This window comes from Cyprinodon variegatus, unplaced genomic scaffold (genome assembly GCF_000732505.1).
Source record: "Cyprinodon variegatus isolate N-32 unplaced genomic scaffold, C_variegatus-1.0 Scaffold302, whole genome shotgun sequence".
In the NCBI taxonomy this organism is placed as follows: domain Eukaryota; kingdom Metazoa; phylum Chordata; class Actinopteri; order Cyprinodontiformes; family Cyprinodontidae; genus Cyprinodon; species Cyprinodon variegatus.
Genome location: NW_015150755.1, coordinates 231,819 through 255,527, shown reverse-complemented (window position 1 = coordinate 255,527; position 23,709 = coordinate 231,819). Strand labels below are relative to the sequence as shown.

The 23,709-nt window shown below is 36.2% G+C and overlaps 1 protein-coding gene across 20 annotated transcripts in view; it reads left to right on the top strand.

Moving 5' to 3' along the window:
• Nucleotides 1-23,709, top strand: part of LOC107090598 (adhesion G protein-coupled receptor L3-like) — a 324,724-nt gene that overhangs the window by 250,980 nt on the left and 50,035 nt on the right. For 11 of the 20 annotated variants that reach the window (XM_015384080.1, XM_015384069.1, XM_015384068.1 and 8 more), the window contains 3 exons: nucleotides 1,343-1,548; nucleotides 4,794-4,973; nucleotides 22,813-23,022. In XM_015384080.1, the coding sequence (XP_015239566.1) occupies nucleotides 1,343-1,548; nucleotides 4,794-4,973; nucleotides 22,813-23,022 (596 nt within the window). The remainder of the gene's footprint in view (nucleotides 1-1,342; nucleotides 1,549-4,793; nucleotides 4,974-22,812; nucleotides 23,023-23,709) is intronic. The other 9 variants (XM_015384077.1, XM_015384078.1, XM_015384067.1 and 6 more) reach the window with 1 other exon arrangement.

The following is a 23,709-nucleotide window of genomic DNA, read 5'->3' as shown; positions in this document are numbered from 1 at the left end:
AGACATATCTCAAACTGAAAAGAATAATCAACAGCATCAAGTATTAGAACAACTGACCCATTTCACATTCACCAATGAGTTGCATAAACTTTAAAGAAAAGCAGAGAGAAGCAAAGTGTTTTTATCTCATCGCTAATGCCGAAATATAATTTCCTACACAACTATGGACATGGTTAAAATGCACCATGAACATATAAAAGGTGATTGCTAAAGAAGCTTGCTCTTCAGAGCGCTGTATCCAAGAATATTATGGAAAGTTGAGAGAAAAGTCTGCAAAATTAACAGGAAGATAAAAACACTCTATTGAGATTATTGTGTCATTTGCTGTTGTTGGTTTATTTACCTATTTTCAAGTCCAATGTAATGACTTGATGTTTTCTTCTACTGACGGGCTTTATAAAGGTGCTGATTTTATTTCCATTAGGACTCGGTTCCTACCCATTCTGCCAAAAAAAAAAAAAAAAAATGCCAGAGTGTTGTTTAAAGGCTGTTAAATTACTGCCCGTCTGTTGGATTGATAGAGAAATTATGGACAATTTAAAGAAAGATAAGAGACAGTAGAGCCAAAATGGAGATGAGCTGAAGTTCTTCTTTTAGGGAACCTGGACCTCCTGAACATCCCAGCAGAGCCTTAAAGCTGATTTATACTTCAAAACCAGGTGGTCTGCCCCACCCTTGCCGTAGACACTCCGTTGCACCTTTCCAAAATTGTAGGTGACTCCTGACAGTGCCGCAGAGAGGAGGCCTCTGATTGGTCAAATCTACATCTGCTCTACACTATGCGTATTTCCTGTTTGGTACCTTACCGGCTTGTTTTGTTTGTATGACCGCCGTTATGGAAAACGACTTGGGAAGATGGACCAGCTAGAAGAGCGAGGTGCGCAAGAACACTGGGACCCTTTTTCCACCTGGATCCCCGCTCTTTTTTGCCCTAATGTCCCTCCATTGTTGCACAAACTTGCCCCCACTTCCACACTGCCTCGGCAGAATCTAGACAGCTAGTTCGTGATTGTCCCTTTTGTGTTGTGGCGTGGAATAAAATAGCACAGACCATATTGGGCATAAATCAAAAATATCCATAGCTTTGTTTTTCGTTTTCAACCTTTTGCTGGTCATTTTCAAAGTTTAGGCAAATTAAAAAGCCTCAGGCAGGAGCAACTGTTTTCTGACCAAAACTGGTTTTAGTTTTGTCATTTCAAACCTTATAAAAAACAAAACAAAAAAAAGCCATTCCTTTATGTTCCTTGAACCAAATGGGGAAAAATGAAATAAATCTTGAGGAAATAGTAATATCCTGTTGTTCATCTTTTGTGAAATATTTCATAGAACTCTTCTCTCACAGGTGAAATCCGGATTGCGTTTGTCCTGTACAAACACATCGGCGTTTACCTCTCCACGGAGAATGCCAGCATGAAGTTGGGCAGCGAGGCTCTGGCTACCAATTACTCCATGATTGTTAACTCTCCCGTTATCACGGCTGCCATCAACAAGGATTCAAACAAAGTCTATCTCTCTGACCCTGTCATTTTTACCATCAGGCATCTGCAGGTAATTTTCTCTATCTGTATTTGTGTGTCTTTGTTTGTTTGGACCTGAGGGGAGAGGGATTTGTTTTTACTTGGATGTCAGTGCCGCTGCGTTTAATGTGCTCTTTGTCTCTTCCCATTTGTTTACACAGAGGGCACACTTACTGTGGCGCCTTCTTGATAAAAACCTTTCATCGTCATTTTCTCTCGCCCTGAAGCGCATCATAAATGTGCAAATCTCATCTAAGAAAGTAAAAACAAGTAAATATAAAAATGTCATATTGATGGAAAGCTGTGATGAATTTAACTGTGATAAATGGAGTTTTCTTTGATGAAGGCAAGCTGTTGTCGATTGGCTTGAGAAGCAGCTTGATCTTCTGAGGAAATATCAGTAGCATTCTGCCCCAGTGGTGGATGCTTTGTCATTGTGGGAAGCCACAATTTCTCCCTCCTAACTCCATTTCCTTCTCCGCGATCTGCCTTCCACAAAATACCGACATCTTGTCTAAAAACATCACCTTCAGGGATTATTAGAGATCTTGAACAGCCATAGAGTGTTGAAAGAACGCATACAACAGCAGAAAAGGAAAGGAGAGCAGAAGGATGATGATGAGTAAAAGAAGTATAGCTCCAGGATGTGAAAATTAAATGGTGGGAAAATGTCATCGGGACAACGTCAGAGCAGCTGTTGCTCTGACTCACCTGCCCTGGAAGAAATTTGTAATTTGCAGTCTAATTTCACTCTTGGTTTGATGAACGGTACTTTTCCACTCTCATCAGTCGCAGATCACGTAATTTTAATAAAATGCTGCCCTTTTGCTAACACTTCCCCTGCTTGTAAAACAAAAATGTACACAGAGGGCTTCAACACTTTTATTTTTAGAACGGAAACAGGATGCAAACAAACATTCATTTACAAGGTTAGACACTGTTTAGACAAGCAGTTAATGGACTTCATCACTTAATAATTATCATTTAAAAATATTTCTTAGTGTTATCTAAACTCTATTTGATGCAGTCCATCAAATCATGGATATATTAAACACATATTTTTATATTCCTTTGGGATTTTCTTTAGGACATACTTTTTTTTTTACATTTCACATACATTCTTCCATTTTTTTATTAATCGTGTACTTCCAGCATGTAGATATAAGTTGATAAAAAAGAATAATAAATATTCAACCGATTGTAAAAATTTATAAAGAGGAGTAGAATTGTGTATAGACATAGTTACCCTAGTTGTTCCCCTTAGTTCTACAAATAGTGACCAATTTCCCCTCATAACCCAGTGTAAGTAAACTAAATTAGTGCCACAACTAATGAATATTTTGCAAATTGATGTTGATCATTTTTTCAATTAATTGATTATTTAACAGAAATGAAAGCAAAAGGTTACTTAAAGAAGATTTTTTTTTTGGTGAAATTAGACCATCTTTATCTTAAATTAAAAATGTTAATGTTTTTTTTTTTTAAATCTTGGTTTAATTCCTCCTCTAAGTGGGTCGCTCTGTCACCTAAAGCCATGTTTTAGAGTCTCTATACTCCAGTTAACGATTAATCCATTACTAAATCAGTTGACGATTATTTGAATAATCGATTAATCACAATTAATCCGATTAGTTATTTTAGCCCTAAACTAAATAAATCTTCCCTGAAATATTGATTTATAACATAATAATTTATTAAAACCTGGGAAAAAGAGCCCATATTTCTTAATACCATGTTTATATCCTGCCCTTAAGCAGTGAAATAAGTTTACATCTTAGATGTATATAGAGGACAAGCTTATTGTCATCACACTATTGTACATCTTTGGGTTTGTTTGTCCCCCCATAAAACTCTCACTGCAGTTGATGGTTTTACTGGACAAAGATTAGCACTAAAGGGCAGAGATGCTTGGACACATTTGAAGCCTAAAAAGAAGAACAATTGTGGATTTATTATGATATATATCAATACTGCAGCATTTAGTAACCACTGTAATATTTTTATTATTACCGTTTAACCCTAAATGAGCGGTGATACATTCAATTCTACACAAATTTGACACTTTTTGGAGACTTGATTTAACAAAAATTGTTTAATGAAATTATTTTTGTGTAAATAACTACTAACTTTAATCAATTTGAGCAAATATGATTATTTAAAAGTTTAAAGTTGTGTACGACATAAAGAAATTTGCTTATTAATAGATAGAAATAACTTTTGGCATTTAACTGCAGTCATATATATATAAATAATAAATGTTATTTATATAATTTGTTGTGTTGTGTTGTTCTATAGCAGGTATATCTATATAAAAAAAATAATTATCATGCAATTTAAATGTCATTCACTTTTAGTTTTAGTGTAATGCAAAAGCTGTATGTAAAAATCAGGAATAGCTGCATCTAATGATGGAATACTATCCTGCTGCTTCCCTGTTTAACCATGAGGTTTTGGTCTGCTGATCCTCTGGGATGATTATGTGTCCTCTAGTTATTGTTTCACTTCCCTGCTTTCCCATTTAACGGGTCCAATTAAAGCTATTAATGGTGACGGAGGGTCATCCTATCTCCTTGCGGTGAAGTAGCTTGCATAAAGATTTGAATGTGTGAAGGGTAAATGCAATCAGTGGAAAACCTGCATTCACAGAGGATAAACCTTATTACGCTAATTACCATATAATAAAAGTGAAACCAGGAGAAAATAAAAACCCCAGAACGTCACAGTATTTACAGTGAAAAGGGAGATATCTTTAACCTTGAGTGCTGAGTTTCTCAAAAGAAAAGGTGGAAGTACATTTTTTCTGCAACTACAGTGCAGAAAGAAAATTGGACTCGAGAGGCAAAGGCTTTCAGTGCATCTATTTATCAGCACTTACATTTTGTTGTGTTATTAAGCCTTTGTGTTGTGTATGACTTTTATAAAATGGCGAGCAAGATAGCAGGGAGGCTCGCTTGTCATTAGGGTGGCAGCGCAGCACAGACGGCAGCGGTGCCTATTAAACAGTGGGGCAGTCCATTGTCATGCAGCGAGAGTTAAAGAGAAAGGTCAAAAAACACAATGAAAAACAGGCATGAGGCCGCTTCATGCTTCCTGACAGTGACGGCACCTGCTAGTCACTAAGAATGGATGCAGACAGCAGTGGGGATAAATTACCCTTTTTTTGTGCAAACAAAATGAATCAAACATGAGTCCTATGTGATTGTTTTCTGACACTTGCTCAAACATTGAAATAGCGGATTTTGATTCTTCTCATATATTCTTTCTTCTTTTTTTAAGCAGCAGTCTGAAGAAAACTTCAACCCAAACTGCTCGTTCTGGAGTTACTCCAAGCGCAGTTACTGGGGTTACTGGTCGACGCAGGATTGCCGTCTGCTTAGCACCAATAGGACGCACACCACATGCTCTTGTACCCATCTCACCAACTTTGCAGTTCTGATGGCTCATGTTGATGTTAAGGTAGGACATTTTCATTTTTTTGGTTCTATCCTCAAAACAGGGTTCATACTCAGTTGTACAGCTGTGTGGATCTGGATTTCAGCATTTTAAATAATGGAAGAAAGAGACAAAAAGTGTTTTAAGAAATATTTGTTATTTCCATACTTAAGCCCTTGTCCCATTTTCTAAAATTTGAAGACTTTCTTTATTCATAATTTTTCTAACTTTTTCACTTCTTTTTTTATCGTTTCTGGAATCCTTCTTACCTTTCCTCCTCATTTCCTTTCTTTCTTTCTGAGACATTTATTCCTTTTTGTTTTCTTTTGTCCTTTCATAATTGCATCCAACCTAATTTCTTTCTGATATTTAACCTGCCTCCTTCTCCTGTGTAACTTACAGTACTGCTTCCATTTTTGCTCCCTATTCAAAGGTATGTTCACAACGAACGTGTATTTAGCAGCTGGGGCAATGGTTTTCCATCCCTATGTAAAGGGCGGTTCTGAAGCCCTGCGAAAAAGAGTGATGCGAAGGTGGCATATCTAGTGAGGCGAATGGTGCGAATTTAGCCAAATCTGATTGAAATTGTGAGTGAAATTTGCAGTTGAAATATCCTAAATTTTGTTAACATGCGGGTCCCGGGAATTCACTTAGACACTAGTAGTGATGGATCCAGCAACACCAATACGTCAGAGCATGCGTTGAGCCCATAGAGCAAAACACTGTATTGTTGTATTGTTCAAAAAAGTCATGTGACCGATACAGGAGTTGTTTCTAACTGACTGACTCACCAAACTATGTTTGAAAACGTATCTGCCAACATGATGCATCTGCTAAAAAAATGTCTCATCTTTTGCGGTTTATCGTTGACATTATTAAGAATTAAGAACAACCTAAAAGGAATAGGAATGTTTCAGCCGTTGCGATTTTATTTTAATTTTCTCGTTGTGTCATCCTTTTCCTATCAGTTATCACTCAACTAATGTGAATTAAAGTTAATTTCAAATTGACTTTTTGTTTTTTACTGTACTTACTGTTTTAAAAATATGATTTAAAAAACCTAGTCCACAAAAGCATTCTCATTCACATTTTCCCTTTAAAGTTTCACATTATGATATATGTTTACATAATTTATTGGCTGCATCTAAAAATATCAGATATTTTCAAATATATACATAGTTTAAATGTTTTATTCTATTTTATGAACCTAAAATCAGTAGTCCAGCAAACACTTATTCTGTATTTTAAATCAGTTTTGAGGAGTTATAGCTGTTTTTATTTCTTTTTATATTTGTATTTTACATTGTAGTATGCTTACTGTTGTATTTTTTTAGGTAGACAATTTTAAGATCTGTCCAGAGACAACAGATGAAAAATAGCCTTTTGGCTAAATCTGGTGCATTTGCAGGAATGCTTTTTAATGTACACTGTCCCTGTCAAATAAATTAATTAATTAAAATCAAATTAAATTTAAACATAGATATGAAATAATGCAATATAATATACAATAACTTAAAATATATCATTGTAGGTCATCAAATCAATTCAGTTTCGTCTGTCAAATAAGCTGCCTGTAGTGTCTTTAAAGGTGTCAGTATTCTGTGAGACCTGACTACGCAGTATCAATGCAGTTTGGCAATGTGTCGAAAAGCTTCAAGATGCCTCATTAACCCATCACTAGTCACTAGATTTGGCTGTGACCCACAGTGAAGGAGGCAGCAGAGACAAGGCTTTTTTGACCAAAAAATTAAGATAGAGATAATAATGTTCACAAAGGATAAATCGGGGAATGCTATTAGGGGGTTTTTGGGTGGCTTTAAAAAACAAAACAAAAAACATTTTTCCCATCCTGTAACCTCCTTTCTTTTCTCTCTGTTGTACTTTTGTCTCTCCATCATGTGCTTTTGTTTCCATCTGTCTAGGCCTTCATCCCTTCATTCCATTTATTTCTTACATACCCAAAGAAACTTTGTAATGAACTTTGAAATTTTTAAATCCTTTGAATTCTCAAACCTTGTGTCTGGAAATTCAAACAGGTTAGAAACATAACCCAGTGCATTTCTTCATTACAAGGGGTAAATACTTTGTAAGTAAAACCGGTGTGAAATATTAAGATGGATTGATATGACCGTTAAATGATTTTTAGATGCTTATTAGATATAAGTTATTACAGTGTTCTAGAAAATGCTGCTACCTGACATGCTCAATTTCAAATCCCTATCTTTAAACCTCCTCTCACTGGTCAACAAGTAATGTGTGAATTAACTCCTCTGTCTTTGAGAGAGGTGTGAAAAAAGTAGCTTCAAGCTCTGCATTATAAATTGTGTGGTACTGTGATGTGTTTTAATTAAAGAAGAGGAAAAAAAACTTTGGATGAGAATGCTATGTGTTTCAGGTTGTTTTAGAGGAGTTACTAATTTTGGTGTGAATACAGGTGACAATCTGCTTGTTATAAACACAGGAAGCTGAGAGAAGTAGCTATCCTCTTCCGTTCCAATTTTAGGAAATAAGGTAACACCTAACTTAGAGAAAAACTCTCAAAAGTTAACTTTTTCCTACTTTTCATTGTCAAAAATAGCGGATGTTTAATTGCCTTCAAATGGTGCTCACACTAATATATTGGCTTGTTCCAACATCCCAAGGTCTGAATCCTACATTTCTATGGTGGAAGGGTGTCACATTGTTTTTTTAAAGTAGGATAGAGGATGGTTAGGATCTTCACTTTCACTGACAGAAAGCTCCGTAACCCAAAAGAAAGAAAAAACTTTCTTAGTTAATTTACAACAACCAATGAAATCTCTAACTACTGTTTTCAGATGTATTCTGTTTTACGTCATCTTTTTTAGATGGTTAATTTAAGGTCGTCAGTTCATCGCAGGGCAACACAGAGACAAACAGGACAAACAACCATTCAGCCACACACTCACACCTAAGGAGAATTTAGAGAAGCCAATTAACCTAACAGTCATGTTTTTGAACTGTGGGAGGGAGCCGGAGTACCCAGAGAAAACCCACACATGCTCAGGGAGAACAAGCAAACTCCATGCAGAAAGACCCCGGACCGGGAATCGAGAACCGTCTTACTGCAAGGCATCAGTGCTACCCGCAGTGCAGCCCAACCTTTAAGCAAATTGGTAAAAATACTATTGTGAAGTTTAATGCATACAAATGTGTTTTTGTTTTCAATTTATGTATAGTATAACAATTCTTAATATATTAATCATTATTATATTAGTATCGTTATTTAATTTCCCTTTGTGATTAATAAAATATGTTTGCAAAGGCATGGTATAAAAAGTTTGGTATAAAAACTATATCCATTTTTTTTGTTATTAACAGAGTAAATCAACCTTCTTTTATTGTTTTGACAGTGTTGCCCTATATTAAGGTTTTGAAAAAAAAACATGTGAAAGGTAAGGGAGAGATATAGATAATCCCAGGAATTAGGTTTAGCTCTTCTCTTGATTTAAATTGAAATGAATAATTGTGTTTTTATTTATGACTTCAAAGGGGCTGGTTCACTGACTTACAGAAGACAAAGATGCTCAACATGCACCCTGTTAACATTTTGCATTTTGACACAGAACCCCAAATTTAATCTATTATTGATCTAAAGATTGTGCTGAAAATATAAAGTTTTTCCAGGTAGTTTTTAGGGTAAAAATTGCTTACCAAGCTAGATATATAAAATCTTTGCCTGACTTAAACAGGACTTCAGGTTGAAAAATAAATAATTAACATTCCATACAATTGTGACAGGTTGTGGGGAAACCATGAACAAGTCTGCCTTAGATCGGTTTAAATTATTTACAAATTCTGAAAGAATGTAGTCTAAGTTTTTATTGATGCCAAACTTGTGAAAATTTAAAAGAATTGAAGAACTTTTTTAAAGTTGCCACACTGCATAGAACTTTTTTGGAGGAAACAGCCTTCAGGTTTTGTGACATTGACCCTTGAAGTCAACTGGGTGGTAACAAAAAGCGGTTAATATGAATAACTTTGTATAGCTTTCTACAGCACCTCCCCCAGCACTGTTTGTCAACAGAAGCTCCAATGCAACTGACTGCATTGTAATTTCAACTCAATTTCAAAGATCAAAAGATCATTTTCAGCACTGCATTACAATGGTTGTATGCAAACCAACATTGTTCACCTGTCCAGAAAATTACAACACAAACGCACTAAGAAATGTCAGCTGTTTAGACTGCATCCAAGAGTAAGTCGAGTGATACTAAAATTGTGGACTTTCCATTTCAGATAGATATTTTTCTTCATATCTCTTTTTAAGCACATTATTTTAGTACTTAACATAAACATTTCACAATTAGGGACACTGTGAAGTGATATGCATTGATTTTGACCACAAGTTTCTTTGATGGTTTGTTATTTCTTAAAATGAATTTGCCAACATCCCAGGGTGCCATTTCTTCATGGAAGAGGGCAGGCTCTCTTAAAGTACTTTCAAAAGTATACCAAATACTTTACGAAATACTTTACTGGTAGAGAGACCAGCTTATAGTCTTAAAAAAACAACTTTTAAAAAGCAATTAAAAAACGTCTTTTAAAAAGCTTTCCCGTTAATTTGCACAATTTCCATTTTTTGCAGTGTATTTTATCATTTTTAGCAGAGGTATTTTTCTGCACTAACTTCACTGTTGTGTTGAAATACAAACAATGAAATTAATGACATAGATTTTTGTGTTCCAAGCGATGTGTTTTATTATATGCTGCTGTTTTTAGTAAATGGGTGATCAAGGAAGCTAATTCTCATAATACAGCTTAAAATCCTTCATTAGAATTGGACAATGTATTGTTTTTAACTTTTTTGCATATATTCTAAAGTACTGTAACAAAAAAAGAGATGAATACCATAAACTGCTATATGCAGACGACTTACACAGTTTCCTAATGAATTGGATATTGTATGATCTACCACATGGCTGAAGCAATTTTACCCGCAGGTGGTCTGTTTTGTCAAGTGTGAAATAAAGAACTTTTAAAATATGTTCTGAACATGAAATATCTTTTGCGCTAAACGCTCTCAAGGACTTGGCTAATTGGGCTAGTAGGCAAACAGCATGCTTCTTTGTATTCTCCATGAAAAACATTATGTTGATAACTCCTCAATCTTTATTGACTGATCCTGGAATAATAAATCTTCAAAAAGGTCCTCACATCCCGCAAGAACCAATTAGGTGGCTTTAATATTTCCTGAGATTTATTTTGCAGTTTTTAATATCAAATTTAGCTTTGATGTGTGTGTCACAGGTGGCAACCCTAGTCCTTGGTGCAAAGTATTTTTACTATAAAGGACTACAATGTTAATATTAAGATGTTTAGTTGCATTACCGTAAGTTTTTTTTTTTTAATGCTTATTTTAACATCCAGCCAAAAAGAGTAGGGCGCCATCTGCATTTTGCACAGAGAAGGTTAATAATGTACCATAGGTGGCTTTTAATCAATCTGGATTGTTTGATCTGCTATAATAATAAAGTATAACATTAATTAAACCTGAAGTGGGTCATTTTACGCATTATTGAGATTATTCAAAAACAGTTTTAGACCTAGAAATTATTATTCGACTTTGAGAACACTAAAAGAGCATTTTTAAGAAATTTGTAGGAATAGAACTACCTCTAGAGACGGGGTACACCCTGGACATTTCACCAGTCTTTTGCAGGACCTTCCCTTCAAAAAAGCTGAAAACATATCTACACCATACAAGTTTTATAAGTAAAAAAAGTAGAAACAAGACAATACATTCCTCTTCTTTATAATTTGTACCTAAAAGAAATACAGTGTGTGTATAAAATGCGTCAATATTTAGGGAGTATGTATGTTTCCGAAAGTAACTGTGAAAGAATATGTCCTTATAATTTAGTGCGTCACTTACAGTTTGAGTCATGTAAAAAAGGTATGAAAAGATGGGTTTGCTATAAATAGGCATAAATAGATATTTGTCAATAAAAAGAGGAAAGAATGTCAGTGGTAATGGGGAAAACAGAGTTTTAATTCTCAGAAGCACTGAATATGCAATTTGTTTCTGTCACTGGAGGTTTAAAAAGCTTTTTGCTGACAGAGCAGAATAGTGTTTTGGATCTGTTATGGAAACTGTCTCACTGGAGCTCTACTTCTAGATCACTGGAAGAAAAAGAAATTCCTTTCGTGAAAGCCCTCCCAGCTGGCGGGGGTACAGAAAACCACCTGCCCTGTTTTTTTGGGGGGTTTTTTCTAACATTTTTCTGCCCTCTAATCTGGCATTTACTTTTTCTTAGAAAAAAATGCATAAACTCAAAACAAAAAACAATACACATCCAATATCCCTCCAACTTCCCAGCAGCAGAGGCCCAGCTCTCTCCTCTCCATGTGGGAGGGGCAGATGCTGAGAGCTACTGTTTGTCACTCAGCAGTATGGCTTCTGGACCCACTAAGCTCCCTGCAGGGCTGAATTTAAGTCTGGAATAGTGAGGCAGCATTGAAGAATGGAAACCTTCCTCGATGAAAGCAGAGCAGGAAGAAAAAAAGAGTAGCAGAAAAAGAGCTCTTTGAGTTAAGCCAATCCTCCAACATTTTCAAAAAGCCTGGCTAGCTGGTGCCAAAGCATTCACCACAGAAAAGTTGACGGTGGTTGGACCCTAATTCTGAGTGATATTTCTCTCTCCTTACCTTTTCAATTTCGTTATCTTTTCTGCTTTGACGTTATAAAAGGGAGCTCGTTGGAAACTGCCACCTAATGGGAGCTTTGGAGGCTTTTTATTTGACAAACTGTCACCATGCTTGATCTAAAAGCACAGCCAATGGAGGGAGAAAAGGTGTATGTGTCTCTAGGAAATAGTGGCAGATAAAGACGTCTTATGAACCGAGCAGGCGTTGTTTTTTTGTATCCATGGCAGCAGAAAATAGCGAGGCTCATGTCTGCATTATTACTCATACCTCTCGGAGCCACCGATTATGTTTTATCCTTGTTTATAATTTGAGACATTGTTACTGCTTTTATTTTCACTCAGACTTTAGTCCAGAGTAGCGGTCATTATTAATCTTGTATTGTGGGCCAATAACATTTTCAGTAAATGGGGGAAATGATTAAGGCTGTCTTGTAGGAGTTTTCTATTAGTAACCTTTTGCACCACAGCTTTAACAAGGCAAACTAACAGCATTCAGTGTTCTTGTTTATTTCAAATAGACGTGTGAATTCAAAGCTATATTGACATCGGCGTCTTTGAAATTTTATCCTACTGAACAATTTAACTGAGAAATATAGTTTCATGGTGTTTGGCTATTTAAAATAACTTAGTGAAAAGAAATCCTAACTTATGGAGCTGCTTCATGTTGCCTAATTACTATATAGCAGAGCTTTTAATAGAGCTCTACCATTTTTACCATTTTTTTTACCTGTGTGTTTCTATGTTTTGTTTTTTGTTCAATAAAGAACCTTTTCTATAAAGGTGGACTTTTCTTTTAAGTTACGTATGAACATCGAATGTTCAGATTGCATTTTCCACTAAGATTTTTGGGAAATATATTATGTCATTAAATGAAGAAGAAAAGTTGGAACAAAATATCTTACAATTGTACCAAAGACTCTGCAAAACCTAAAAAGCTGAAAAATGTGAAACTGTTCCTGTTTACAGTATATAAAAACCACCTGAATGAACGACACGGCATCACCAAAATTAACCCTTGTTATTGCTTAAAATGAAAAACTTACTACCTTTGTGCCTTAAAAGTCACTCAAAATCTGTTACCTTTAGTATAGACCAAATACTGAAATTCTCAGGCAAATTTAGATTTAAAAGAGATACTTTTATATGATCCAAGATGGCAATCTCTTGCAAGATAATCAAGAAATATTATCAGCAAAACAATGTTTTTGTTTGAATCCTATTCAAAAATATGTAAATGTATTTTTTTTAAAACTAAAGCCACAATGTTATGGCAGATTACAATATGTATGTTGCTCAGCACCAAAAAATACTAGTTCTGAGACAAAAAAAAAAGTAATTGGACATATATATATATATATATATATATATATATATTTATTTTTTTTTTTTATATATTTTTTAAAATCATGAGTGGAAATGCAAAGGTTGCTTATTTTTATTTATTTTAACTTAGTTGATAACAAGAAATGAAGGCCTTAAATCCTAGACAGAGAAGCTTATTCTCAAAGTTTGTTATAGATGTTGGTTTCTAGAGAGTGTTTTTTTTTTTCTTTCCTTTTTTAATAATTGGTTAAAAAAATGATTTTTATGTTTTTAACTGGTGAAAATAATGGTGGGTGTATTTTTTTCTCTCTTTAAATTGCTATACACAGCTGATTGACAACTGAATACAAAATACTGTTTAGGATTTTTTACTTTACTCTGCAACTGGATTAAATGTAACCCTGTTCCTGGTATCTTTTTAAAATAACCCAGCTTAGAATGTGTTTGCATTATTTTGGTTTACAATTCCTAACCATATTGCAACATGGTCCATTTTTTTTTTTTTTTATCTCTTTCAGCTTTTTAAACGCTCAAACTTAGCATTAGATATATTTAGCTACCATGATGGGCACCATCACTGTGGCATTGAGTGCTGTCATTTCTCACTGATTTACAGTTATTGTTTTGATTGTCAAGCCAGAACATTAATTGAGTGTCTGATTTTGCAGACTGGGCACGGAGACACAAGGAACCATGCAAACAAATAAAATATTTTTTGTTCTTTTTTTTTTTGGATAAGAAAGCTGCAGGCAAGAGATTTTTCCCCCTCTGGTACATTTAAGAATAATTGCAGACTGCTATTTAAAGTGACTAATGTAAGTGAATTCACTTTAAAGTGACATTTTTTAATGAGAACTAATAATTACACATTTAAAACATGCCATAATTTACCCTGGGGTGATCTGGTGTGGTTAAAATCTTCAGAAAAGTCATTTTTTTCTCTCAACCTCTAACAACATTGGTGAACTTGGACCCCACATTAACCCGCCTAATAAAATGATTTGACCTCTGTGTTGTACCTGATTAAACAGATGAGTCCGACCTTTTTTTTTTTTTTCTAAGCCTGCTCGTTGCTTTGACTTTTAAGGTCACTTGGTTTTACTATAGGAAAAAAAGGCACACCTGATTTTACATCAGCTTATTTAACTTGTTAAGGTAATTGAAGTGCTGAAATTCATTTAGAGCTATATTTGGTTGTGCGTCACTAGTACTTTTATTTGCTCTGTGTTTTGCTTTTTTTTTTATTTATATATATTTTTTTCTATTCAGTTAGCTCTAGCATTCCCTTAGTGTATTCATTCCTTGCTATGCAGACAATTTTATTTTACTCAGTCAAATACTCTCACCTGGTTCCAATCCAGCCATCAGTTCCCCTCCTATAAATACATACTTTGCTCAGATTCTCCTGTTATCTTTTCTCTGCTTGTTGCTCTGCCTGGTTTCCCTGTGGTGCTTATTTTCTCTCTTTGCTCTTTCATATTTTAGGGATTTTTGTCTGCAGCATCTGCCCTGGAATTTGTATTTTTAAAATTTCTTACTTATATTTTACCTTCCTGTTAAACATGTTTTCTTGCTGTATTCATCATCTTAAACCAGTAGTGAGAGTTTACTCATAAGTTGTATAATGAATGACTTTTTGACTGCTTCTGAAGCTTGACATTATTTTGCTTAATCACCCCTAAAACGGTTTCTTTCTGTGCTTGGGCCTTATGCAATAGGTGTTAGTATGACGTAATTACTGTATTTTCCAGAATATAGAGCGCACCTCACTATAAGCCGTGCCCACTAGTTTTTTTTTTTTTAAACTGTAAATGTACATATATAAGCCTCACAGATATCTACTGAACTCTTTCCCACCAAATCAGTAGGGGGAGCTCTACATATCGCCCCTGAGAAGGGGCAAAGAAGAATCCTAGCCGCCAGGAGTTGAGCCCAGTCTTTTCATTTTTTTCGGCAGCTTTAATGTGGCAAATAAATGTTAAAATGTGTGAATTTGGGGCATTTGTTCTAGCATGTTGTTCTAAACGAAAATTAGCCTCTTATTGTTTCATTTCCAACTTTGTTTTCTCCCTCTGGCATTAGGAAAAATCCGCAGATAATATTTTAGAAGATGCACGGTTCAAAGCAGGGTCTTGTGCAACCCTAACCAAAACCTAGTATTTCACAAAAGTGGCACTTTTAATTAGCATAAACCTTCTGGGAAAGTGTTTATGGTTTGCCATTTGGCTTCAATGACTAGAAGTATGTTAGGAAGAATCAGTATGAGGTTTCTAAGCAGTAGACCTCATTGTTTTTTCCCTTCAGACCTTTACTGTACCCCTGAGGTGAAGGATAGAAGTGTGATACTGAACTGTTAGGGGTTGCCATATTAAATCCCCTTACATGTGCAAGGTTCAGTAATGATATGGCCCAACAAATGATTGAAAGGCTGACAACCTGGTAACATTCATCTCTGTCTCCCAATTAGACAGTAACTTTGAGTCAGGGTTAATTTTGTATTTCTTGATGCAACCTAAGAGTTTTTGTACACATGCTAAAAGCAACTGTCCGGGATATATCTATCTCAAAGCCATGGCATGAGAGGGCTAGAGATAGTGTCTTAGAAAACAGTGTGACATTAGGTGCGTGAGCTGAATGCCAACTCCCACCACACAAGCTGTACTTTCTCCAAGCCCTTTTAAATGTGACAAATTTGCCAGCACCCCTGATTCATGTGCCCTTTCTGCAACTGTTCCCCATCTCCATGCAGCTCATAAATCCCTGGTCCCATACCTTAGGTGAATTTGTCACATGACTTCTTGCAGTGGGCCACCACCCTTTAGCGCAACAGTATGCCCTGCCTGACATTTTTTCGTGAGTCAAAGACCAGCTCTGGAGGCACGCGGGGAGATTTATGCATTTTAATTGGATTGCCTTCGTGGCTCCCATGCTGGGAGTGGTTCTTTGAGGTTTAAAGGATTGGCTCTTGGTTAAGGTCTTTCGCTTTTTTACATTTTAGAACAAATTTCAGGAGATCTGGCTTTAGATGAAGGATGTTAAGGTAATTATGGGTATATAATATTCAGTTTCAGTGAGCTTGAGTGAATTATCAGTACAAAATGCATAAGGCTTTTTGGCAAGTTTTTCTTTCTACTATACGTTCTCATAAAAGTTTTGTTATGCCATAGATCAGCAGATAGAGCAAAGCCAATCTAATTATCCCCTTTATGACAGATGAGAAGTAAATCACTGATGAAGTAAGAGAAAACTGGCATCCATTTTGACTTTCCCATGTTAACACAACACTCTTGATTTATTATGATTGCAGTTCTTAAAACAACAACACACAGTAGTGCATAGTTTTGAACTAAATATAATTCCTAGGGCTTGTTTTTCCCCTATTTAAGCAAATACAAATCTAATGTAAAAAATAAAAAACAAATTGTAGAAACAACTTCTGCTTATACGATTGTTGCAAATACCGATGCAAGTCCTCTGGAAGTGTATTACAGGTTTTTAGATCTGAAATCAAAATGTTTACACTGCCTTTTTGATCTCTTTATATGTGGACTTTATTTGTAGTCCTATTCCTGTTTTAAAGGTAAAACTATGCTGAAATCTTCAGTCTGTTGTATTCTTCAACATGGTTTTCTTCCAGGACAGACTTGTATTTAGCTCCATCCTCCTCCATATGCAGTCTAACCAGGTTTTGTTTTCCCTAGTGAAAAGAAGCATATTGATGCAGAAGACTGTGTTTGAGGTGATATTTTATAGTAACCTTCCACATCAAGTAGCATTTGACGTAGTGGCAAAACCACTTAGCTTTGGTCTCATGTAACCATATGCCATCTGCTACCTGTTTAACAATATGCAAATGAGTTCTTTAAAATCTTTTTGCAGCAATTGTTTACTTCTTGCTAGGCTATGCTTAAGGTCTTATTTGTGGAGTTCACAGACAAAGGATTTCCTAGCAACAGGTTCCTTCTGAGCCCTGAACCATTGAATCTGCTCTAGACTTGGACCTATGTGTTTTTGTTGTTGTTGTTTTTTTTTTTTTGGGTGGGGGGTTCTCAAGAAATGGGACACCACTTGTTTTTATTATTTAAAGTTACATCCCAGCCCAGTAGATAGCGGTGGTAAATAGGTACACTTCAGTAAACAATACCTGAGTCACATTTTGCACGGAAACTCTGCCATACTCATAACCTTTCACCAAACACATGCATGATGTTGAACAACGAATATATTACAAAACGTAAATAGTCAATTTATGAGCCAGCATGGATAAATAAAGGTATCAACTTTTATTTATCCATTTATCAACCATCTCTAAATTAACAATCATGGTAATATAATTAGCTACGACAACTTTTTGTTGAAATATCAGATTCCAATAAGATATTAGGAATACACATAAATTATACAGTGCATCCCCAATGGACTCTAACAATTCTTAAAATCATCACAATTGCCTCCAACTTTGACCCCCAAATCGTTTCCCAACGGACTGTATTATCTTGGCACCAAATACAATAACGAACACATACGCAACACATTTCAACAACATAAATGCCTCCAACAAAGAGGCAAATTCTACTGGAATTACTAGAATAGACTGGAAAAATCATGTTCAGTAACTCATCAATACCCCATTACACAATAAAATCTGTGAAATTCATTTCAAAATTCTTAATAAAATCTATCTGACAAATAATGTAATAGCTAAATAGCTTGAAATAAATCCAAATTGTTTCTTCTGCAATATTGAACCTGAAATAACCCCTAATTTATTATTCACATGTCCTGTAACCACATCCTTTATGAAAAGCAGAGAGCAGTAGTTATCTCAAAAATTAAACACATGTATAACCCTCTGTGGCCAGAGCATTATCACTTTTTTTCCACACCCAAACAAGGAACTGGCAAAACTAATTAATTTATTTATATTTTTGGAAAATTCCACATTCATAGAATATAGTACATTCAATGAGATTAAATCCTCTTTATTTGTGTTAGATACTGAAATAAAGAAATACAAACAATCTGCAAATCATGTCAACAATAAACAGACTAACTCCATAGTTAACATATACTGGAAACTGATCCTTCATTTACCCCAAATACCAAATGAATCTCAAATCTTAAATCCTTCACAACTTTATTCCCCTTCAAATGTACTTATCATTATTGTTTTTGCAAATAAACTGCCTTTGTTATTATGTACGTGCAATTACGGTAATATGATAGTCTCTTCTTCTATAGATATTGTATAGATCTTTTCCTGTATATTTTCCTGCATATTATGTATCTATAAGAAAATTTAAAATGCTTTGGTATGTTTTCAGAGAAGAAATCTGCAAAACCCAAGATGGGGTTTTGCAGATTGACGCTATTTTGGCCTTATTAATCTGTTTACCGTATGTTGAATCATTTATTAAGACAATAGGTTGCATTCACATTCTAGAATTTTTTTTTTCATTTTTTTTTTCATATGGATCAGCCCAGGAACTATGGAGATATTACTCATAAATCTAAACACTCATGCCTTATAATAGTTACCGTGTGTGCGTGCTGCGCAATAAACAAGCGCTATGACAATTATGCATAACATTATACCTTCTATGCTGATATAGTGGCCGTTGCAATCCCACGCGTCAAGATAGAAATGGTGATAACATGATTTTGTTAAAAGCTGTCATTCATAATCATACTAGGGTGAAGTTTGTTAGAAGACCGACACCGGACACCCAAGCCATGCGCAGCCACTGGGATCCAGCCCAGTACTGATCCAACCGAGGGACCCAGTGGCTTCTGGAGCAGCAGAGAGATGCTGGCCGAAAGAGTCCCTCAATCAGATCAAACGTGAGCTAGTTCCTGCTGACCCCGCTGAGCCCGAACATCCAACCTCGAACAAAACCCACTTCGGTCATAATCATCCTACTTTGCATATTAAAGAAAAACTCCTGGTAGATTTTTGTATTATGAGAAATAGCAATTAGGCATTCATGTTTTAACACAACAGTAAGGAATTGAGTTGTATTTATGTCTAACTAAGATATCCCAACATATTTTTTTTTTTTTTCAAATGCGGGGTTAATTGCAAAACTATACTTACATTTGTGCAGTTCTTTTCAACAGTCAATCAGCATTTTTCCTTTCACTGAATGCGTTCTGGAAAGCCACTCAGTTCCAAAGTCAGCTCCCAACCTCACACGGTCTAAGGGGTTAATTTTAGGGGTTGGAGGGCACTTCCTCCTACCTCTTATAACTATTGGGACACACTAACCTTTTACATTCATGTGAAAGGTTAGTGTGTTCAAATAGTTAGGGACAAAACCGAGTGCAATGGGGAGGAATGGGACTGGGCCTAAGACTTTGTATAGAAAGTTCAAATACATAGATTACCTCCAAAGGCAATTTTTTAGAATGTGGTTTAATTTAGTCATTTGTGCCTGTCACATTATATCCCAATAAACTCTATAAAATGCTGTGATTATAACATAATTAAAAGTGACAAATACTTTTGCAAGGCTCTGCAAACAGCATTGTTGCTGTATGTTTGGACAGCCCTTACATCAAAGTGAGCAAATCAGTTGAGTGAACTACTTCTGTCCACTTTAGAGACCCTTACAGATATTCCCATTGCTGTTTATAAGTTTAGAAGCTCTACAGATCCCATCATTTGCCATCCTGAATGGGCACTCGCATTAAAGGAACCTTTTCGGTTGAGACATTGTCTGGTGTTGCAAAGGCATTATCCAACTCTTAGAACAAAGAAATCATTCCACGGTAAATCCATCACCCAGGTGTAGATACACTGCCTGTCATACTCCTCCTGTTTCTTTTTTCTCCCCTTCCCCTTTGACGTCTTTTTAGCTGACCTCTCTCCAGTCAGAGGTGAGATTAAGATGGATAGAGCCTGCAGCCACAGAATAGCCCAGAAGGACTCAGAGTCCTCCTCGCAATGTGCCACAGCTTATACCACCTACTGCATTAATGTCGCTATCAAGCAGCGGACTGAGAGCGGACCAATGTGTCACATGCATGACACGTCACAAAGAATCTTAGCCCAAACACTGACATGTGTTGCCTCCTCCTGTATGGTCTCTCATCTAAAGTATGGCATAGAGACAGCAATGCACATTCACTCCCAGATGTCTGATCTGCACAACATATTGCCACCCCTCCGATGTATACAAGATGGTTCATCAAGCAGGAAAATCAAAAGACCACTCTCCCCAGACTTAAGGAGCGCTACGGTTGTTATTATACCAGAGCCTGTTAATGATCAGCATCTGTTTCTCTCTCTGCAAGTGTTAGCTCAGCTCCCTATAAACAAGGCCTTTGTATAAAACTCAGGCAAACTTCTTTTTTTCATGTCCTCGTAGAAATAATGCTGAGTGTGGTTGAAATGTGATTTAAAGAGATACTTGTTTGTGTAGATATATTAGCATTTCTTGGAGGCCAATTCTTCAATGTATGCAAATATGCTGCTGGGCTACAGCTCTGACTCGTGTTATTTAGATGTTCCAAACTTTCCAGACTTTAATTTCAAAGACTAATGGCTATAAACATATATAGGCCTCCATCTCAGAAATAAATATGTATGTATTGCTTGTTCCAAACAGGATATATGCAGACTTTAATTAATGTCCATGAATATATATATATATATATATATATATATATAATATCTTGATTTGAACTGATTAACAATCCTTGGTGCTAATACTATAAATCGATATTAATTTAACAAGAGTCTAAAACCCATATATGGCACATGTTATCTCCTGATCAAAACTTTAGATAATGATGCTTTTAAATTCTCATCGATCACGTTCTATCACACTAACATTATGCAATGTTTCTAGTAAGTAAGAGGTTATTTAGTATTCTGCACTGAGGTTTTTTTTTGGGGGGGGGGATTTTTTTGTTTTGACCAAGGTTTCGAGATGAGACATGATAATGTATCCTAAACTTTTGTACTGGCTTCCTATATTACCAAAACCATCTGACAATCCTTAGGGTCATTGTTCCTAGTTTTCTGAGGCACATGCAGAACACGCTGAGGACACAAATAAGGCAGATTTAAGATAATAAAAAAAAAAAAAAGGTGAAGACAAGCAGATTTTTTTCAGGATGTCTGAGAGCGAAGGGGGGATGGGGCAAACTGAAAAGGAGAGCGAGAGTTAACGAAAGTCACTGTGTACGATGAGAACACAGCACTAGAAGGCTTACCATGAGAGACGTGAAAACTGGGGAGAGTCCGTGGAGCTGCCATGGTCCGTAGGCGGGAGATGCTGGTGCTTGCAGGGAAGGTTGCTTCCAAGCGGGATGAGGCTGATCGTTGGAGGGTTAGGCTGTGTGCTGTGTTTTACGCTGGTTGAGAGCTGGGGCATGCAGAGGCTTGACGGGACGGCTTGGAATCTCTTAGAGCAGTGGTCTCCAACCCTGGTCCTCAAGATCTACTGTCCTACAGATTTTAGATGCATCCCTGCTTCAACACAGCTGAATCAAATGATTTATTACCTTTTCAAGCCATTCATTTAATTAAGCTCTGTTGAAGCAGGGATGCATCTAAAATCTGTAGGACAGTAGATCTTGAGGACCAGGGTTGGAGACCACTGTCTTAGAGGCTGCAGAGTGGACCAGAGGCTGACTGTCTCGGCAGAGGCTTGTGAGTCGTGCAATAACAATGATAATTGAATTTTATTAATCTCACATTGGAGAAATTTGTCTGTGCATTTAACCTATCCCCTTGGAGAGCAGTGGGCTGCCACTGTGCAGCGCCCGGTGAGCAGTGTGAGGGTCTTTGCTCAGGGACCGAGGGGGGAAATCTGTGGGAGTGGGGCTTGAACTTAGAACCACTGAATTCCATGAGCGATGCCCTAACCAGTAGGCTGCCACCCACCAAAGGAAGAGGGAGTCAAAGCCGACCAAACTACTGCACAGGACAAAATTAGTGTGGGAAGTAAACGACGTGAGACAATTGGCTGGTTGAGTTTCTACCATGTATGGCTAACATTCTGGTGCCGATTTGCTGACAGCCGTTTCCTTTAAAGCCTTCCCAGCCACCACGAAAACAAAGAACACCTGCGCTCAGCACCTCCCCGCTTATCAGCAGCCACCTGCAGAAGAGGGAGAAAAAAGGCTGCGCACCTCAGACACGACCGCAGTACCCTGACACATAAAAGTTTTAAAATATTGCTTTGGTTACACCTGAAATATAGTGTTTAGGTTTATATCTTTCTTTCTTGCATTAAAGGTCTACCTGAGTTCAATTAAGAGATATAAACAGTTTGTTCTGTCAAGTCTCAAGCAAGAATGGATTTTTATCTTTCCAAGAATGCTACTCATTTGTTGTGAACAGAACGTTGTTTGAGTGGCCAAAGCTATCTGTGGTTCCAAATGACTATGTGAAAAATAGAAAATTACCCAAAAGCAAACAGTGAACGATATTGCCCATGTAACGGTTTGATTGGATTCGTGTTGTGCTGGTCTGAGACACCTGTGGCCCATTGGGCTGCTCACTTTGTTACCTGACCAAAATGAAACAACAGGGGGCCATTTGAAATTGATTCACACTGACTAATTCATGATTCATATCTGCCACCTGTGGCTCGGTATACTGTTTTATTGGAGGGTTGAGTGGCTCCACTTTACAGCTAGAAAGCAATTGTGAAAATAAAAGCTTGAGCATTGCTTCTATTTCAGGGTTATATCTTTACCTCAACATTTGTTTGTTTTTGTCTGTACCATAAATATTAAACATATCCTGAAAATGCAGTTTATTTTTTGGCCGAATTCCCAGAAATCCTATTTGAAGTACCTGTAGAAGAAGAGCTTTTCTTTTTGTTTATGCTTCTGAGCACCTTCTGTTCTCATTTCTTTTGCAGAACACAGACCCTATTCACGACATGCTCCTGGACGTCATCACCTGGGTGGGCATCCTGCTTTCTCTGGTGTGCCTGCTAATTAGCCTCTTCACCTTCTGCTTCTTCCGCGGCCTACAGAGTGACCGCAACACCATCCATAAGAACCTGTGTATCAGCCTGTTTATAGCAGAGTCCCTGTTCCTAGTGGGGATCAACCGTGTTGACCAGCCGGTAAGAAAAAACTGGGGAACTGTTGTACATCAAATGTTGCAAAGAAGATATTTCTTAAGTGTTTTTAAAGATTTTACCAGACTCTTAACATTTTGGTCTACTGCATTTCTTTTCAGTTTATTTTTATGCTTTCAATAATAAATAGTATACCAATACTGTACACTTGAACAAGAATCAGGACCAACTCAAAGTCTCACTTTTTCTGTTTAGACAGACAGTACAGTATGTAGATATTCAAACGAGAAGTACCCTTGTTTTTAAGAAGTCTCTATAACTATGCTTGTTTGGAACTAAGACTGATTGGATATAAGTATTGATAAATAATAAAGTAGTTAAATTAGTAGAAGCAAAAAGATAAGACTAGTTTTTAATTTTTTAATTAAATGGAAATATAAAAAATTTCTTTTTTTTACGGGTCAGTTGCTTTCTTCTTGGTCTAAAAAATATTTTTATTCACTGCTCAGTAGAATAAGTAGGACATTAGTCACTTTTGTCTGAAATTCACATTGCATTTAACAACATTTTTTGCAGAGAAAAATATGGAATATATGTAATCCAATTGATTATAAGATCAACTATTGTAAAAATAACAAGTAAAGGACTGATAACTTGTGTTTTATATATAATTTTATCTACTTTTTTTCTAAGAAGTTATCTACTTTTTTTCTAAGAAGTTATCTACTTTTT